Source organism: Alligator mississippiensis, chromosome 5 (genome assembly GCF_030867095.1).
Source record: "Alligator mississippiensis isolate rAllMis1 chromosome 5, rAllMis1, whole genome shotgun sequence".
In the NCBI taxonomy this organism is placed as follows: domain Eukaryota; kingdom Metazoa; phylum Chordata; order Crocodylia; family Alligatoridae; genus Alligator; species Alligator mississippiensis.
Genome location: NC_081828.1, coordinates 7,512,034 through 7,532,480, shown reverse-complemented (window position 1 = coordinate 7,532,480; position 20,447 = coordinate 7,512,034). Strand labels below are relative to the sequence as shown.

Sequence of the window (20,447 nt, the reverse complement as noted above, 5' to 3'; positions counted from 1 at the left end):
TGAGCACTCTGTAATAAATATATTAAATTTCCTTTCTAGCATCTGGTTTGAAAAAAACCCTTAACAACTAAATCCCTAAGAACCCTTTAAAAGAGATAAAAATGGGCATGTATGTGCCAGCCTCCTTGCTACCTATGCCAAATCTGGGATTGTAAAATATCCCCCATGCAGGCCAACGCGGGGAGTATTCATACCACTTCACGTACTGGAAGATCTCCCTAATGCCTCCCTATTCACACAGCCTGAGATGCATCTTCTCTTTAGGCTATTTTTTTTCTATCCAGCACACAAGAGTAAAGAACAGACTTATTTCTCTGCAAAGGGCTTTTCCTCTGCATAGCAATAAGCCTAATATTATAATTGATTTTTTTTTAATGTCACTTAAATTATTTTGCTATGATTTATCTTTCCTTACCTTTCCCTAAAACATCTCAGAATATTAACAATGAAACAAATGTTATAATACCCTAATATCTTCAAACATTACCTAATTTAAAAATCTAATTTACATTTCATCATTTAGGATTACTTTACTATTTTGCATTTCACTTAGCTTAGATAGTAAAATTAGACTATCAATTTCATTTTTCTTAAAATCGGTGGCACTTTCTGCTTCTTAATTAGCAACACAGGGCTCTTGCCTTAGTTTCCTAAAGCTGCAAGGGAAAGTTTAAATTAAAAAAGCATAAAAGGAAGCAGTTTTTAAATTTATAAAATAAAATTCCTAAACTGCTTTGCCAAGCTCTTTCGTAAACAAAGACTGAATGCTGGTGCAAAACTCAGGAGGCGACATGATCAAATAATATCACGTGGTTCCTATAAAATATCACAGAAGACAAAGCAGATACCTCCGAGGGTGCTGAATGTGCAGCTCTTCCATATAAAAGTCCCAATGAAGTCATGGGAGATGTGCTTAAGGACCGACAAACTAATCAAACAAGCATGGCAATCAGAAATCTGTTACTGTCACCCGACTAGGTTATGAAACGTGAACGTTGCCATCATATGCAACCTACTCCAAGTTTCCAAAGTCAGTAGATAAACAGGACACATCCAGACCCTCTTATTTGATGTGCAGTACTCCAAAGCCACTCAGAAGATAAATGTTTATAGGGATATACTTTTGTAATGCATAAACTCCACCAGATAGTGTAAAATGATACCACTCCAATGAATAAGTTATATGGAAGGAAAAGCTAACAAAAAGTTTTACATACATTGATTTATTAAATGTATTAAATTATTAAATGGGGAACTTCAATACACAGGGTGGGGAAAAGCTGGCTGGAGGAATGAAAACCAGTAAAACTTACTTCCAGAATAAGTATTGTGCAATTCAAAGAATTAAAAAGTGTGATTTCAAAAGATAAAATCTACAGTTATAATTGAAATACAAAAAGGAGCAATCAGATAAGGAATTCCATTAGAAATTTAACTTTTAACTCCCCTATTCGCCACCACCAAATGTTTAAATTTAGTCAACAAAATGAGTTCAAAGTAGGTTCATATGCTGCAACTGCTCTGAAGTCCTCTACCAGTGTTTGGGAGTTTACCATCCCAATGGGCAAACGTAGAGGGATCTAGAAACCCTGTGAGCTCTATCCAGTGATGCAGGCTATCGACTGACCGCTGTGTTACACTGGTATTTGTGTGCTACGGTCGTGAAATGCATTAGCTTATAAACATCGTAGAATCCTAAAAAGGACAAGATACTTTATTAACATGGTTTAAAACACAAAGGGATCAAATGATTTTTTCTGTGCTGGAAAGCTGGTTACCACAGCCTCTCTCTCTCTTGTATTGCAAGTTATTTACTACTGAAATCAGAACCCAGTGTCCCAGAGGGGTAATGAATGAAGCCACAGAAGTCACTACCTAGGGAGGGGATAATGAGTAAAGCCAACATCCCAGGTTTCCCAAATGGACAGTTTTTGAAATTCCACACAAAAATACCATTTCATAACATACCTTTGCTTCAAAAGTGGATGAACCCTGATTGCAGCTGTTCAATTAATGCCGATAGCTTTCTAGCAAGGTAGACACCACCCCCTTCACCAGACATTGATTCTCCAGGAAAAAAAGACAAGGATATCTTACATTTAGCTAAAGATAAAACGTCTCGCTAGCCTTAACAGAGCGGGAGATGCGAGATGCTTAAAGCCGGGTCTTGAGACTGTGATTCAGCAAACACTTGGTGGTTGGGCTTGATTTCAAGGCCAAGCTGATAGGACCTCCTTGTCTGGATGCATTTGGGGGGTAAAGGGCTAAATGAATAACCAGGGTCAGCAGGTGCGTTGCTGGGGGCTGGGGTGGTGCGGGTGCTAAAGTTTGCAAGTTTGAGGCCACAGCAGAAGCGCTCATGGCACAACCCTGTCAGACTGCTACTAACCACCTTGTCACGAGGACACGGAAAAGGAAGGACAGTGAACTTCTGACTGAACGGGGAAAGGGGTAAAGCATCAGTCCAGGCGCCGAGGCCTCTATATCCTGCTGGCAAAACCCTCCGCGCAAACGCTGGGCGCAGCGGTCTCTTCTAGAAACCACGAGCGAGGAAGTCAAAGAAGTGCCCCATTCTCCGCCACGCCGCCTCCCGTGCAACGGGAGGTGTGCAAACACAACTCGCGCCATCAACCCACACCAGCTGTCCGAAATCTCTGAAAGAGAGGCACGGCTCCAGCACAGAGGTGCTCGCCCTGTCTGGCGGCACTGCCATCCCTCCCAGCCCCAACACACCCCAGGGGCTTGGCCCTGCCCCAACCTAGCCCCGGAGTGGGGGGTGGGGAGGGCAGGCTGCCAGCTGGCACTGCAGACAGGGGGTTGTGGCACCCCATGGGGGTTGGGGTTTTGGAGGGGGGCAGCTGGGCCAGAGAAGGGGTATTTTTTTGTAGTCAAAAACAATTATGGGGGGGGGGGGGCGGACTCGAGTTGAAGGGGAGCTGCCTGGAGCCCGCCGGCCTAGGCGGGGGAGGGGGGTCGTCAACCTGCCCCGCGCGCACCGCCCGGGCCCGCGCTTACCTCGCTGCGAAACCGCATGCTGGCGGCGCGGGGCGGCGGCGGCGGCGGCGGCGCACGTGGCTCCGAACGTGGGACGTGGAACGTGGAACGCGGGCGCGTCCGGCGGAACCGCCGCTTCCGGCGCGGGGGGGCGGCGGCGGGAAACCCCACGGCTCGTGGGCCCGGCACGTGTCCCGCCCCGAGCCACGCGGCGCCACTCGACCCCCGCCCGGCTCCGGCTCCGGCCGCGCCAGCCCCTGCGAGACACCGCACGAGTCTGGGCTGGGCGCTCCGCGACGCCGCAGGGCTCACGGGTGTCCGCTTGAAACCCCCCGCTTGAAACCCCCCGCTCCCGCTTTTTGGTTTAAAAAGGTAACCCTAAACCCCCACTTTCCCGTGGTTTAAAACACCTCTACTATATAAATATATAGATCTATCGCTCGATAGATAGGTCTATGGAGAGAGAGATCTATATTAAATTACCGATCAATATATAGAGCTATATATTGTACTGATAGACCAATATAAATATATCTATTGATAGGGCTATTGATAGATCTATCTACAGAAAGGTCTGTCTATAGATAAATAGATCTATATAGAATTATCTATCAATATATAGATCTATGTATTGTATTGATCTATATAGATATATCTATTGATAGGGCTATCAACAGATCTATCAATATGTAGGTCTATCGATACATCTATATATCAATAGATTGATATATTAATAGATATATTAATCTATATATATAGATATCTATAAATAGATCTCTCTCTATATATATATATGGATAAATATATATAGATATATTAATCTATTAATAGGTCTATCAATATGTAGATCTATATATCAATAGACAGACCTAGCAATATATCAATAGATCTACATATCAATAGATTGATCTATTAATAGATCTATATATGAATAGATAGATATGATAGATCTATCAATATGTAGATCTATATATCAATAGATAGACCTAGCTATTGATACATCAATAGATCTACATATTAATAGATCGATATATGAATAGATGGATATCATGATAGATCTATCGATATGTAATACATCAATGGATAGACCTAGCTATTGATATATCGATAGATCTACATATCAATGGATTGAGAGATCTATCAATAGATCAATATAACGATAGATAGATCTATCTATCGATATATATCAGCGGTTGGCAACGCTCACACCCCGAGGTTTATTCAGGTGCCCGCATACGTTTTCACGATGAGGGAAAGTCATCGTTCCAAGAACGAATGCCGTCGCTGCCGCTTGAACACAGAACGGCGACACGTCCATGTTTTTCTGGCCGGCTGGGCACAACAGCCGCCCAAATGAGACTGGGTCGGTCTGACCGACGTGGCGACGGCGTGGCGCTTGTGACTCCTTCCCCAAACGAGACGCTGCGCACGCGCATAGCCAGGGCTCTAAATTCTAAATTTGAATATTCATATTGGCGCCTGGTGCTTTTCCTTTTAAATTCGAATGTGCCCTTGGGCACATAAATGTTGGGAACCCCTGGTCTATAGAGTGGTGTTGCATTTTAATCGTGGACAAATGTGGATGTGGAGTTACTTTTTTTTAACTGAAAATTGGGGATTTTTTTTTAATCAGAGAAAACCAGGATCTCTGCATGATGTCTGTATGCACAACGGCCTGGTGAATCGCGCCATGCCCTGACACGGGTCATGCAGGCAGGGTTATTATTGCCCCCTTGACTGGTGAGTCCTGCAATGAGTTTGGACTGGCCACAGGCACAAAGGTCCCATAAAGAAGGACTGTCCAGGTATAAAAAGAACCAACCCACTATAAAGCACATGCATGTGGAACAACGCTGGAGCTGGTTTCTATCCAGCTTTCGTGTGAACAACTGGCAGGGCCCCTAGATGCACCTTGTCCTACGTGGCACCAACCCACACCATGCATGTCCCATGTACTGCCATTCACAGGGTCCCGCGTTTGCTTCCATCTCCCCAAAGCCTTGACAATAATTGATTTTTCATATATATCAATAACATTTGACACCTCTCCGCTATGCTGGCTGCCCACCTGCCATTTAGTACACGACGGAGCCCCTGGATGTTTGCAAACAAAAAAGAAATGCAAATGTGCCTCAGCAAGAATCACCATTTCTCTTTGCCCCACCTTGCAAGGGACTCCCCTTACCTAGTGCGTGATGTCCTGTGACTGTACCAGGGAGGACCTAGTTTAAAGCATCTGAGTAGGCTAAAAAAGCCAATGTTTGAGCAGTGCTCCAGCAAAGGATAAGGCACTGTGACACAAATGTATGATCTTGTGCCATAAATAGAAAATTGTGGGAAGCTTTCCCTTCAACATAACTTTGTCCTATATTTTTCATACAGCTGTATTTATTTCTTTGCAGTGTAGGTCATCCTTACCGTGAGGCTAAATTTAGCCCGTGTTTGACAGGAGATATCATCACTGAGGACAGAATTGTTACAAAAATGCTGAATTTGGTTTCCGGTTTCAAAAGGCAGAAATGACATCCATGGCATGATCTGTACAATGAGGGCAGGGTGACATACACATGTGGGAGCCTGTTGAGAGGGAGGCTGATTAAGGAGGTATAAAAACCCTGCCGATCCCCTTATGAAAATGTCGTTGTCTCCAGAAAGTTACAAGTTCACGATGTAATATGCAACGTGCTTCAATCCACATGTGCAACTTGCATTGATTTCAAGGTGTTTTCTACCACAACGTGAGACAATTGTTTGGCCCTAACATCTCAGCCCTTTTGAATACCCATTCCTTTAACCTCAGAATTGTACCCTGATCTCTGCACGTGATAAGGGGGGGCTTTGCTGATGCTCTTTGAATGTCGCAGTTCTTTGTATACATGTAGGTGTGGGTGGGGTTGTCTGAGCGAGATTCAGATTGCTCCCAATACGCCAGCTCACGTACATGCATGATTCCACATTGGATTGTTATCAAGCGACTGCTGAATACTGGGTCGCAATCCACGTGTTTCAGATATCAGCATAGAAATAATTTGTTTGTCTAAATCTGTCTATTAGTTTGGTCAAAATCCTTCCAGGTTTAATGGTCTGCCATTACAGAGGCAATTTATGATGCTCTCTATGTAGAAGATAGAAGACCACTTCAAACGCACAAGTGCAATGGGCCTCTTGTGTCATTGAATCCAATCCCTTACATTTGCAGGCTATTTTTAACCAAGGGAATCCTTAAAATTGCCAGGAGTCGATTGTTTAGAGCTGGCATCCCAAAGGAAAGCATAAGTTATTCAAAATCACAGAGAGGAACTGTAATCTTGGTAGAATTTAACAGGGGCTTTTATGTTCTGTCAGTGAATATGACTTTTTCTGTATATTGTTACAGGTTTACTACCTTAATCTTATTCCACTATGCAAAGAACAAATGCCAACATATTTCTCAGCTACATTCGTCTCAATGTATTTGTGGGTCTGTTGAATTATTTTTTTCTGTGTATTTTGATAGCCAGAATCATGGAAATCTTTCTCTACTTTTTGCCTGTTTCCCTGAAGGGAGATGGATGCTCCTAAAAACTGAGAAGTCTTACTCCAAACAACAGGCACAAAAAGGGTATCAATCCATTGAATGATAAGCTATGACCCCATTAGACAACAGCTTTTCTAAAATCAGCCTGTTTTTCAAGTCCTATAGACATAAAAAAAAAAAGATCTCTCTCATATTTAACTTTTTTATTTCAAGTATATGCCATTTGTACTATTCCGCATTTCTGGTTTTACCCTGATTTTATAAGGTCTTTGAAAAATCATTTACAAGTCTGCAAAATATCCTATCTTTACCATTTCAAGCTTTCCATCGGATATGTTTTTCCATGCAAATGTTTTTGCGGGACAAATTACAAAAAGCCAGCATTGCCATATTAACTAGGGCCATTCTATAGAGAAATGCAGTCCATTGACTATATCCCTTTTGATCTATAAATATTATAAAACATCATAGAAATGAAAGATGGATGGGACCTTGTAACTTATCTAGTCCATAGTTTCTCAACCTATGGTATGCGTACCCCTGGGGGTACATGGGTACCCCAACACTCTCTCTCACCCTCTTTTCCTCTCTGTCTTGCCCCTCCCTCTTCTGAAAACTATGGCAAAAAATTTGGCATGCCGTGCACTGCACGGTGCTTTAAATTCCCCAGTAATAATTTGGCGTGCCACGCTTTGCGCGGCACTGGGTTCAGCCCTCCTAGCTTTGGCCAACATCACCTCTAGCCCAGCTACATATTCGAGTTGTGCACCGCTAGTGTAAAAGGTGGCAACCCTGCCCACACCAGGTCAGACATCTGTCATCCCACAGCCCTTCTTCCAACATACGGCACACATTAGTCTGTAAATATAAAATCACCTGGAAAATTGAGTGTTGGGGTACTTATTAAAATTTTCAGAAGTTAAGGGGTACTTTCTAATTAAAAGGTTGAGAAACACTGATCTAGTCCATCCACCAAAGCTAAGTACTTAACCTACTATATATAGTATTAAAAGTGTTAATAGCAGACTATTCTTTGCTCTCCAAAGAAGGAAATGTGAATGCTAACATTATTTCCGTTGAAATATAGAAAAAGCCAATTTTAACCCATTTATTTTTGCAGACTGAGCGCTGATAGCGAAGAGTTTAGATATTCATTACATGTAATTACTGTAAAGATTTATTTAGTTTCATAATCCTGCACTGTGACTCCGTATTTTAGTTATATAACCAAAAACAACACAACCTGCTTTCTAAAATAAGAAATAAAGTGAAAACTTACATTTCTCCTTCTGAAAACAAATCCGCTATGGATGGTAATGGCAATGTTAAGAAGCTCCAAATCAAAGGATTTGGGTTCTCATTGTACACCTGAATTAGAAAGGCACCTGTGTTCCTTTGTCTATATACGTCTGTCTACCTGATCATTTCATGTGCGTTACTCCTCCCACAATCCGCCCCATTTCTTTGTTTGATCTGAGCAATCGAACAATAATATAGAACGGAAAGGGTGTGACTTACTACCAATAAGGAGCTCACCTGTCTCATGGTTGAAATCTTAAAGCAAAGTATGGAATTTTGCTAACACATTCATTTGATAAAACAGCAATATTAGATTAAATAAAACAGAGACTCTGAGATTTCCTGGTGCTATTAGAGCACAATGAACAAATTATATATTCAAAATTTTAAACTTCAAATCATTGTGTCATTTATGCATAATGCACACTTTTTAGCTTGAATAGGAAATGCAGTCTACTGCAGTCTACAAAATAGATGACTATTTTGTGTATTTTAAACACTAGCGAGAGAATACCATGCTATGGCTTGTTCAGAAGCTCATTACAATGCTTGCTTTGCAACTACAAAGGTTATATGTAGATTAAAGGTTCTGAAGACATCAGATGCAAACTTGTGTTCTTTGTACAATCAGACCTCCCACCAAACCTAGTAACCTAAGAGGGTAATTCTGAGTGCGAAGCTCAAGTGGTCTTTGATAATACCGGAACTTGATTACGCTTCCAGCTTTATTCACAATTTTCCTTCAACTCATGTTCCATATTTGTTGGGTCCTGCAAGATTTATAAAAGAAAAACAGGTACCTAATATAATGCAAGACACAATTAACTGCAAGGTAAGATTTATTTTAAATTTGTTCTTGCAGAAGAAAAGTTTGTTAAAGGTAGCCTTTGGTTTCATAACAGACCCTCACTGTTTAGAAAGCGAGCTGGCATCTTTGTTACCAGCTGTCCACTAATTATTGTATTTGTATAATACTTTTCTACAGTATACAACAGCTGATTGCAAAAAGTGGCTAAGATGCACCATCATTCAGGAGGAACCAAACAGAGCTGGCATGTGAAAGAAAATATCCATATTTGAACAATTCTCTATCTTCATATGAGCTTAATCTTTGGACCACTTTAAGTTTTCTTTGAATTGCCTCAACGCGCATGGATTCACTCGGAGTCATGTCCTTATGTGACTGCTTCTGAAATAGAATTCAACCGAGATACTGAAGTTCTACGAGATGACAGCGAGAAAAAATGATCAAAATGCTTGCTATTTGCAGAAATATGGTACTATATTAAAGACAAAAATACTATTTACATTTGCATAGTCATATATTTTTGGAAGCACAACACTTTTTTATTAAATATGATATTTAAGGTCCTTGTATTCAAAATTGACATAACTGGCCTTTGTCAGGGCTAGGGTGGTTTAAAATTTTTTTAGCTAGAGATATAGACTTGATTTTTTTTCATTCTCAAATTTCAAGTAAAAAGAGAAAAAAAAAGCCCCATTTCCTCCCCCCATCTTTTTGTCCATCTGTGCCCATGAGAATGAACTTGGTCTATCATCCTACTTTTTGTTTTAGTTATCCTTATGCATTTTTAATTTTGTAAAGCATCATACAAAGATATGGTTCTTTATAAATGTTTAATAATAAGACCTTAGCCAGGTATCATGTGCTAATAAGACCAGAGAGAATATAAACCCGTTGGAGCTCACTGAATGATTTGTCCCTAAGGGACCTCTAGTTTATTCAGATTTCAAATAACAGAGGTGGTGAAAAAGAGCTTGTTTCAGAAAATTAGAGGTTCTGTCAAAAGCAGGCTTAAATCAAGAGGATTCAGCTTTTAATAGTCTTCTAGCATTCTGGAGAAATAGAAAAGCTTGTAAAAAGAAGTATTTAGAGATGGGTCCAGTTAGAAACACCATATCCATCCCTCCTAAACAGTTGGTAATGCAGTTCCCAATGACAGATTAGCTCCATTTTTAGCAATAATTATCTCTTTCTAGTTTTCGTATAACTGTTATCCCACAGGTTTCTATAGTGCTGCACAGATAATTTCTTGGCCTCTCCCATTAATTTAGTGGAAGACACTCAAATGCTTTTTAATATAGTTCATCAGATAGTTAAGGTAAAGACTTAACCTAATTTTTGGATTTGTGAATGCTGATTTTGGATTGGACATTTATCTGCTAAGGGTTTTAACTTTATTCTGCCATTCTGATAACCTACAGCAGGGATACTCAACCCCTGGTCTATGGATCAGATGCAGGCTCCAGAGCTGTGTAATCCAGCCGAACAGGTTCCCCGCAGATCCTGTAGGGACCCCCAGGGACTTGCCTTTGCATGCCAGCTTGGGCACCCAGGGTGGCACAGTGTTTTATCCTGGCATGTAGGGCCACGTGGGGTCCCCAGCATGGGGCCCCCAGAGCCCAATCCTGCCCAGCATTATTGGGCACCAGGACCCTGCGCCACCTCTGACTGGTGCTCACATGCTAAGATAAGGCCCTAGGCAGTGGCACCCTAGGCGTGCTGCCCCTGCCTGGCTCCATGTGCCAGGATTGGGACCTAGGGACCCTTGCTTCCCCTGTCTGGCTAGGATTGGGTTTGGGCTGGGTGGAGGTGTTGCAGGGCCTGATTCAGCCTGCAGACTAGCCCTGCAAACTCACCTTGCTAAAACTGTGAGCACAACTGAGCTACACAAATGCCTGTACTGCAATATCAGGATGGGCTGGCTGCATTTATATTTCAACATATGATCTCATTTCAATCAATGTGGCAATATACAGATATGTACATTAAGTGAGCATTTGATTTTCACTTGATATAGAGGGCAAGCTGAAAAAATCTTTTAACATCTTGCTGGAGCCAAACAGCATTTAAATAGGAACAGCTGAGAATATAAGACCTCAGAGTTGCACAGGTTGAATTGATTTTGAATCAGTTGGCCTTCAGCAGTGAGTGTTATACCGTGGATTTTTGTTATGGTTTCTATTAGATTTCTTTGTTGCTTAACATTCTTTTGGTTAACTTTTCCTGGTTACTCCAATGCGGGGCTGCCAGCTGTCTGTAAATTAGCCAACATTCCATAAAAATCAAGCTTAAAGCCTCCTGTCTGTAAAAACTGTAAGAACATTGTGCTGTCCTTAAAAACAGAAAGGCACTGGAGCTTCCATCTAGCTCTGTGATCAGAAAGGAGCTGGAGGCAGTGCTGAACACAGGTGGAGCACAATAGGACCACCAGGTCCCTGAAAGGAGCTTTTTTCAGGGTTTTGTGTTTTATGGGATTTCGGTAGCTCCTTGCTCCCTCCCCCACACCCAAGCCCTGTGCTTTTGCTGCTGCTGATCTCACAGATAGGCAGAGAGTGGCACTTTGTTGGGGGTCTGTGCCAGGATAGAAGGAATGGGACTGGTGGATATAAGGCTAGGGGTGGGACTGAGGGGGCAGCATGGTGTGGGGTGCAGTCACAGGTATCAGAGTCTGGAGATGAGTAGGGGGGTGAATGTGCATGGTATAAAGCCATGACTGCTGTCAAACTGGGTTGCCAATCCAAGAAATCTTTTGTACTGGCCATCTAGAAACTTTTTATTGGCATTTCTTTAATATATATATTTACTATGTTTGGTATTAACCCCCTACATTTGAACCTAGCTCTTGTCCAGACTGGCAGAACGGTGACATTTACATTACATAAAATATATACCGGTAAAGACATATGCCCATTCAAAAATGTGGTTGTCCATTAAAAAATTTGCAGATTGTCAGTAAATTATTTGTTTTGGGTTGGTAACCCTATTCCAGTGCCTCATACTCCTGCCCTTGTTCTTGACTTGCGCCAGCAGGAATGGAACCAAGAACAAGGTTAAATAATTCAGACTCTTTATATTGTTTATTTCCTGTATTCCCTCTCTGCTAAATTTCCTCGCATGGTACCTGTTCTGGGGATTGTCATTAGGACTGCCTTAGGTCAAAGGAAACAGGCAATTGCTTGGCAGCCTCACACCTTGAAGTGATTCAGTGGACAATATGCTCATCTGATCCGTCCAGCGAAGAAAGGAAACTCCGTTTCCTCAGTTGTCTTCTCCATGCAGAAGACCTGGGCATTCAGATCATAACATCGCACCATTACACTACGAGAGGTTCACAGCAAGCAAGCCCGTCTGACTTCTTTGGTTTTCTAAATTAATTTTACAGCAAGGGAGCCATCTTGGTGTAATGATTAAAAGGATTAGACTATTAAGAGTGTCTATAGAATCTCTTCATTTTGCAAAGCCGGTTTCTGCTGTCATTCCCAGTTTTATGATACATTTGCTGTAGACAAGGTTTGCTGGTCTATACTTGGCAGTTGTTGATACTGGAGTTCTAATTGCTAGATTGGCTGCCTCCGCCTTTTGCAAATTTGCTCTTAAAATATTTGTCCATTCAATTCATTGTATCTGTACCATACCCTCTTAACTCCCCAAGTTTCCACTCCTTTTTACTCTACCCAGATCAAGGTAGTTTTTGCAATGCAGGCTGGCTCGGACTGGTATTCTGTCTCCCTCTGCTGGCAGCTGGACTACAGGGAGAGCTTGATGATTTGCTTTTGGTTCCTGAATGTTCAGAAAACAGATGCTTATGTTTTAAGATGATGGGGTGCTAAATTCAGTCCCACTGCTGACAGCTCTCCCTAGGGTATTATATCACGTTTCTATATGCAGGTCTCACCTGAGAAGAACCTGTGAAGTCTCTCTGAAGGGGCTTGTCCTTTTAGTTATTGGGGTAGAGGTAGTGGGCTTGCATTGCAGATAGAGGCTGCTGCAAAGGGGAGTTTCCTTCCTTTGCCTTTCTTGCCTTAATAAACAATGTTTTTCCCATAGCTAGTGCAGGGAGAGCCCCTCCGCCTGGATCAATCTACTTTTATCATTAGTAGCCTTAAGACAGCAGGTGCTTTTAGGGGAGAAGTTAAGGCATCTGAATGACGAAAAGCCATCGAATCTGCTTGTCCTTTTTTGTTTGAGCAGTTTGTGTTGAGTGTTGGAGCTGGTCAGAAAATGTTCATCAAGAATTTTCAGTTGGAAAATACTGTTTTGCAGGAACCTATTTTTTCCCCATCAAACTCTATCAATTTTGACAAAATGTTCATGAAATCAGGACACTGTTGTGTGCCTTCCGTGATAGTGGTAGTTGTGCATAATGTGACGTGTCATACTCTGTTACGATGTCACATGTAACAAGAGAATCTAAAAATATAAAATAATGCATTAATATAGTAAAATAATAAAATAAGACATTAACAGATATAGTAAAATAATAAAATAATACAGGAAATTCTCTGTATATGTTCAACAATAATTGTTTTTCTCTAAGTGAAAATAAATTTCAAAATTCAAAGTACCCCATGAAATGGGAATTTGGAGTTGGATCACATGCGTTCAGTAATTCATCTGAAACAATTTTCTCTTAGTCTAGTGATGAAAACTAGAATGCTTTCGTTATCAAACTGGAACCCTAGTGCAATTGTCTCCCTCCGTGATACGTGTTCTACTTTCATTATGTACAATTTTTGGCTGCTGATAGCATGGTTATTATTATTTAGCTGGTATTATTTAAATTAATGGATTGGTGTGAATTTATTTGAACTGTTTACAGCTAGACTCTCCTGACTGGCTGTTGATGATTTCATACCCCTATCTCTACTGTGCAATAAGCACACATATTTAAACTGTTTTCCATACTAACACACCGGGTCATGACTCTACTTCGGGATGGTCACTACATTTATGAGCTGCTTACAAAAAGTTGTCTTTAGGCCTCAGATCTTGCTAATGTCACTGAGACATGTTATAATTACCCAGAAATAGATGTCTAGTTATTTGATTACTTATTTTATATATTGATATTTTAAAAAAATCCTCGTCCTAGTATAACTCTAAGGTTGAAATTTTAATTTCAGAGTAGTTATGAAAATACGAAGTCAAGATTTCCATAGCAACCTTAATTTGTTCTGTTTGTGAATGCATGAAACCATGATCTTTTATCACATGACTTAATGACAAATGCTATCTGCAATATTTCATATTGATGTGATACAGTAATTTAAACATAAAGCAATGCACATCTCAACATGTTTTCACAGTTTTCCATTAAAAGTATGTTGAACAAGTGTTATTCCTCTCCATTATATTAGCAGAATACTCCTTAAGGAATGTTTCACATTGTTTTTTATGTTACCATGTTATAAATGATTATATTGCATTATTATTCTTCATTTTCAGAAGCATCTGCAATCTGTTACTTTCTGAACAGTTTGCAGTCTACAATGTGTGCATTAGGGGACAGAGTTAAGGTTGCAATACACACTAGGTCCAAAATTGTTGAAATTTTCTGTCATTAAATTCTGGTTTTATTAAGTAGCTTTGAAAACTTAAAAATTCCTAATTCATCAGTGAGGTAAGACAGACAGATAGACTATGGCTGTAACTCTAACTTTGCATCAGAGCATATTATCCAGGAAACACACTGGAATTATGGTTATTGTGGACAGAAGAGCATGTAGGAACTCATAGCTCACATTTCAGTTTAAGGGGAGAAAGAGTTGCAGTTGCTGAAAGACTAGATGAAGCAGATAACTGAGAAATGGCTGAGTGCAGAAGACAATTGATCCACCGCACCTAACAAAATTGATGACTTAACTACAAAAAGAATAAAAGAATTCCTCCTTAATAAGGTGGGTGATCTGGAAAATTTCTAATGGGAAAATATCTGGGTTCTCAGAAGAGAAAGGAGGCTGGATGTAATGAATATCTTGCATACTTTGATATTACAGACTTGTACTTAAGAGTTATCAGGCTGCATATTTGAAATTAAATGAGCACTTTTGATACCTCTGCTCCAGGGTCTTAATTTGTGATTGGTGCCTAGGCTGCAGTACATCAGATCAAGACTTGCATATTCCACCGCTGCAGAATGTGTTGCAGAACTCACTCTTTGCTGTTGAATTGCACGCCAAAATCTTAGGGTTTTTCTTTGTAAATAGTACGTTTCTATTGTTCACGGCGGTCCAGAGGTATATAAAAATGCAAAACGAGGAGTGTTGCTGGCCTGAGCCTAAGACAACAGTCCTGAGAGGTGTGAATCGTCTCATTCATTGTGCCTAGAGCCCCAAAGAATCCACGACTTTGCAGCTGTGGAAACTTGCTATTTCTGGAAGGCTACAGCAGTCAGCTTTTCTTTTTTGCTGTAGCCAGGTTCCTAAAATGTTGCTTTCTGTCTTCCTGCTTCTCCAGGAGCTGTTTGCCTCTTCATGCTTTTTTTTTGGCTTTCCCCGCAAAGGCCAAGTAACAGATGTACAAGGCATGCGCCCTGTCAGAGGGTCAATTCTACCTGCAACGGTACGGTGAAACTGGGAGGGATTCGAGCAAGGTGGGCTGCGTGGAAATCAGCACAGCAGCCACAACCTCTGTTGCTGGGAAGGCAGGTTCCTGAAGCACGTTCCAACCTTTGTTCTCGTATCAGGGGAAAGGAGGTGCTAAGGTATGCTGCTGGGCTGAAGAGTCAGAGATTGGACTCAGCTGTCTGTACAGCATTGTGTAAAAGAAAAGAGCTGAGATAGTTATGGATGAATTGGTTGTATTTAGTCATAGCTTCACACATATTCTGGGTTTTCTATGCAATTGAAGGGGCAGTGGGTGTTGCTTTGCCATTTGTTCCCACCATGCTACACAATACACAGGGCACTGATCATGACGTTGCTTCTAACGTACAAGGACAAGGAGGTTATGTTGCTGTGTTTTCTCAGCATCAGGCCCGACCTGCAGATGCAGCAAGACATCTGTAAGGACAGGACGGCAGAGTCTGAGCTTGTCACGTGCTCTTCTTTCGCTCTGTAGCTCAGATCTCGATTCCAGTGTAAATTCACTCAACTTTTTACTTGCTAGTTAAGTATTTTAGCCTGTCACATCTTCCCTTTATAAATCCGGACTGAAAAATCTGTAACAGATGCTATTGTTCTCTCTGTGGAACTGGGGAAGTTCTCTAAGACCAAGCATGGCTTGAGGATCACTGTTGTTTTACAATTATAGATCACAATTTCACTTTGTAGCATTTACAGTGCTGCATTATGGTGATGAGCACAGTGGAAAAGTCTATAAATAAATAAAATGCTTTTAGCATTTTAGTATCTTTTGTTTTTGCAACGAGGAAGATGGAAATTTCCTGGTAGAACTCAGTGTAATGGTTTTGTTTATTAAAGATATGGATCCATTAACATGTAGCTAGGATCAGAAAAATGCTTGTTTGCCTGAGACTGGCACCTGCTTTCTCAACATACCATCTCCCTAGGTGTCTTTGGCGCGTATCCGATTACTTTAATGACTAAAACAAGGTTTTACTCCTGATAGCACAACTTAGTGCAAGAGATGTGCAAGATGGATTTTATTTGCCCAGTACATACATATGACTGCAGGTTAATTTCTGAGTCTACCGTTTTATTTATAAGGGAAGATATAATAATGTTGGTTTTAATGTACTATCATGTGCAAGGATTTGCAAATTCAACAGGGGCCGGGTGCCTAACTACCAAAGGACACATCTATGCTTAGGGGGAAAGGTTTGTTTGTAACATGTTAGATCATGAACATTTGTAAAAATCACATCTTTTTCCTAGTAAAGACAAGAGCTTTGAAAATCTCAGGCCTATCTTTTTACTTATGGCATTGAAGAGCTCTTTAGTGCAAGGATCTGCATTGGTACCCTGTGAAGAAGGTTACATATGGCATTGGTGGGAAGGGGATTGTACACACAGAGTGAGGGTAGAGCAGAGAGCATAGGGTGAGAAGGGTGACTTTGACATGGGAAAAAAAGAAAAGGCAGGGGCTGCAAATTGAAGATGAAGTACATATAGATGTGCATATAAAAACTAATTACAGAATAATAGCATGCTACCTGGTTCATTGTCAAACTTTTGCACCTGGGAAAAATATGCACTGTAAAAAGTATTTGGATTACTATAAGTCTGGTTGGCAAACGATATTTTAATACAGAAGATATAGAGGAAATATACAGTTTAAGTTGTATCTGGAAAGAAAAGCCAGGCTAGGGAGTAGGTTCCCAGTAAGTGCTATGAACATCAGCTCATTATTCACCATATTACTAGGGTTTTATTTTACTTCTCTTGGGACAGCATCACATCATTCACAAGCCACCAGCCAAGATATAAGTTACATCAGGATATCTTTACTGTAAATACCCTCAGCTTGTACTACTTGGTCTTATTTTGGAGAAAAGTAGTTGATTACTTACCTACAATTAATAATATGGAGCCTATTTCAAAGAGCTTTTTAAAAAAAATAATGTTTTACACATATGCAATATTGCAATGAACAGATATAAAATGAAATTCACACACATCTTAGCTGGTGGCCAAGAGCTGTGTTTCAATATGCCGGAAATCCAAACATCCTCCCACTCTTACAGCCTTGCTGACAGATACACGATGACGACTTCTTGAAAAAGCTACATGCAAAATCAGTGGAAAAAACACAGAAATGTGCTTATTCTGGGAATCTCATTTCATTTACAAAGTACTAAGCTCAAGGCTCATTTTCAGTCTGAAAATCATATTTACATCTTAAAATGAGGTAACACCCAAGCTTTGTATTGCTGAACGGGAAAAGAAAGAGAGGAAGCCACTCGATTTTTTAGCCTCAGACATTTGTCTGTCTTCTGCGTGTGGCCCGTTCCATTTTTATCAAGTACAGTTCTTGAGACCAACAATTATTGGGGCTCCACATAAACTTAGGCATACGTACTAGTAAAACTGGACACAGAATGAAAGCCTTGCTTAATAAGTCTAGGCCAGATCCAGAAGAGGTCTTGTGTGCCTAGTCAGGAGTTGGGTGGATTTTGGCCGCCTAAGTCAAATTGCAATCCCCAGTCACCCAAGATTAGGCAGCCACTGAAGTGGAAGCTCATGCAACATATGATGCACCTCTTTGATTGGCCTCTTTGATTGTTCCCTAGTAACTTGCTCTTGACTATCACTTTCAGCGCCTGATTCTGGTTCCTTGACCTTGGCTTGTTCATCACCACCCCTCTGCTTCTTGACCCTTGCTTGAATCTGACCATGTCTTCAGTCTCTGGAATCTGGCTTGACCGGCAGGTCTAGACTCTGACTGTGATCCCATTCTGACTCTAGACTTGGGTTTCTGACCTTGGGGCTAACCACTAGGCATGACTACCCACCTCCTGGTCCTGACAGGCCGTGAGTTCCCCCCACCCTCTGCCTTGCCTCTCAGTCTTGAGAGAGCCTGAGTAAGGCTAGCATATACTGACAGATTTAGGTCCCTCACAAATGTAGAGTTGTAGATACTCCCCTCTGCCCCACCAAAAGCACGAGGTGGCTCAGTGGCTTTAACTAGTAGTGTAGAGGCTAAGTTGGGAGGATGTCCCTTTCCACTCTCCTCTTGAAACAGAAGCACTGTGCACAAAGTGCACAAAGAAATGTAATATCCATGGGGCCAGGAGGAGAGAACACAGGAATAAGCCTAACCTGTAGCCCCATGGGAGGAGAGAGAGCTTGGCTCTGGTCCTTTCTCCCATCGCTACTTGTGCATTTCCAAATAAATGGTCATTGAATGAAGAAGAGACATGATCCTGGCAGCAAAGCTAGAGGTGCATGCCTGCAGCACTGATTTGCATGAGAACAGAAAAAGTCAGTTTTTAAGGAATATATATTATTTATTTATTTATTTAAATTAGAGCACAGTTTGCAAGAAGTGACCTATTAGGAACTTCATTTCTAAACTTTGCTCTTGTCGTTTTTTTCTACGTAACATCAGGTTGACAGTGTCCTTTAATTAACAGACATTGATTTATCTCAATTCTTTGTCATAGTAAATCTGATTAAGACAAATGTTTCTCTCTGAAGATCTGAAAACATTTTGCTATAATTTGTTTGCCTAGCAGATTGCCTATCACCAATACTGCTTCTGTTTAACATGATGTATTTTATTCACATATTTAATTAGCTAATAGCTGATCTCACTGTAAGGTCTTGATCCTCCTTGCGTTTGTTCTTTCATCCTGTAAAATGTCTTTTGGTTGCATCTCACGTTTGAAGTTGTCTTTCTTTTCTTTGAAATTATTCTTGCTACTTTCAAATCTAAAATGCAATAAAAGAAATTATTATAAGTTTAAATTATTGTAAAAACATTTAAGGTTTGAGAACAGTTATATACCTACTGCTCTGTATGAAATATTGTTAGAGGGTATAGCTTTAAAAACATTAAGATTTTTGAATCTAGATTTTCCACTTGGATTACCGCAGACATTTTGCTCTTTGAGAAAATTACGTGCACTTTAAAAGGATATTAAACATTTCAGGATTTCAGTACATTCATATACAACTGCTCAGTGTGAAGACAGCTCATAGAATGCAAGTCATTTGAAGGCCATAGCTGAAGATTACAGTAAATGTACTTTAGTCTAAGCACTGTCAAGAAAAGTATTTTACAAAAGAAATTTAGATCTCAATACTGTTAGTATTAAAACCAGAAAAGCTCTCACGGACTTCATTTGCAGTAGGACTTTTAGGGGAAGTAAGCTTGTGCTACTACTTTTTAGTAGTGGTGCCATTTACATATGGCTAATGATTCCTATTAACCCCCTAGGATGAGATCGTACCCTACAGACCAGTGCCTGGAGAAGCCTTCCAAGGAGAACTAGCCTGCCCTCCAACCAAGAGAACAAAGGAGTGTTGGGCACCTCTGCAAGCACATTTTCCCATTTCTCTGCGTATTACGGAGAACTATTCATCGGTTCAGGGAGACGTAAAGGGAGAATGGATTGTGAGTGGTTGGGCACAGGCCAAAGAAGCAGACATATCGTCATCCCAGCACCCAGGGGACAGGCAAGAATGTTAGTACAGCAGTGGCTGCTTTGCTCTAGGGACCCCTGAAAAGGACTCTTAGCAGCAGGCACCACCTGGCAACATGCAACTCGGCTGCTGGGGGGTGGGTAAAAGCCACTGCTGATGCAGAGGCTCAGGGCCTCCAAATAGAGGGCCCAGTTTTTGTGACAGATTATTGGAGAGCTAATAGGCTTTACAGGAAGAAACCCCAACAGACCCTCAGCTGAAAGAATTGTAAGAAAACTGCACAACAGGAACCCAGCAGAGTTTCCAAGGTCTCTATGTATATAATTCTGTATCAGCATGCAATTTATTCACCAGGTAATATCAGTTCTATAAACCACACAATGCCCCCACCCACCATCGCTAGGTGCTGTTTAAATCCGTGTGTTTAAAGATAATTTATCAAGTCACTTAATGACAGAGCTATTCAAACCCCTCTTGGGCAGATCTCACCGGGATCACTGCTCTCTGAAGTCCATGGGAGTGATAAGGGTCAGCATGTCTCAGGTGGATGGACCCTGCTTTGGTGCTCCCAGGTTTGGGGTTTACTCCATCTTCCAGCTGGTTTTGCTGCTGTCAATTAATCAACATCAAATAGTAGTCGAGCATCAATCTCTGCAGAAAAGTAACTAGAAACAAGCCTACTCTCTGACCTCTGGAGCATGTTATTACTTAAAGAATAGTATAATTTACTTTCTGAATAGGCAAATATTTGCTCTTGCTGCTGTTGTCCCATAATGACATGGGTAAT

General features: G+C 41.0%; 1 protein-coding gene and 1 long non-coding RNA gene across 3 annotated transcripts in view; one reads left to right on the top strand and one right to left on the bottom strand.

Moving 5' to 3' along the window:
* The window catches only part of ELAVL4 (ELAV like RNA binding protein 4), a 111,883-nt gene extending 108,770 nt beyond the window's left edge, over positions 1-3,113 (bottom strand). Inside the window, exon 1 of one of the 2 annotated variants that reach the window (XM_019479308.2) lies at positions 3,016-3,113. In XM_019479308.2, the coding sequence (XP_019334853.1) occupies positions 3,016-3,033 (18 nt within the window). In that variant the 5' untranslated portion in view covers positions 3,034-3,113. Of the gene's footprint in view, positions 1-1,968; positions 2,043-3,015 lie in introns of those variants that run through there. The other variant, XM_059727820.1, reaches the window with a different exon arrangement.
* LOC132250723 (uncharacterized) lies at positions 3,097-9,117 on the top strand. The gene is made up of 2 exons (XR_009462308.1): positions 3,097-3,366; positions 8,796-9,117. It is a non-coding gene; the product is annotated as an uncharacterized LOC132250723 (long non-coding RNA).
* The last annotated feature ends 11,330 nt before the right edge of the window (positions 9,118-20,447 follow it).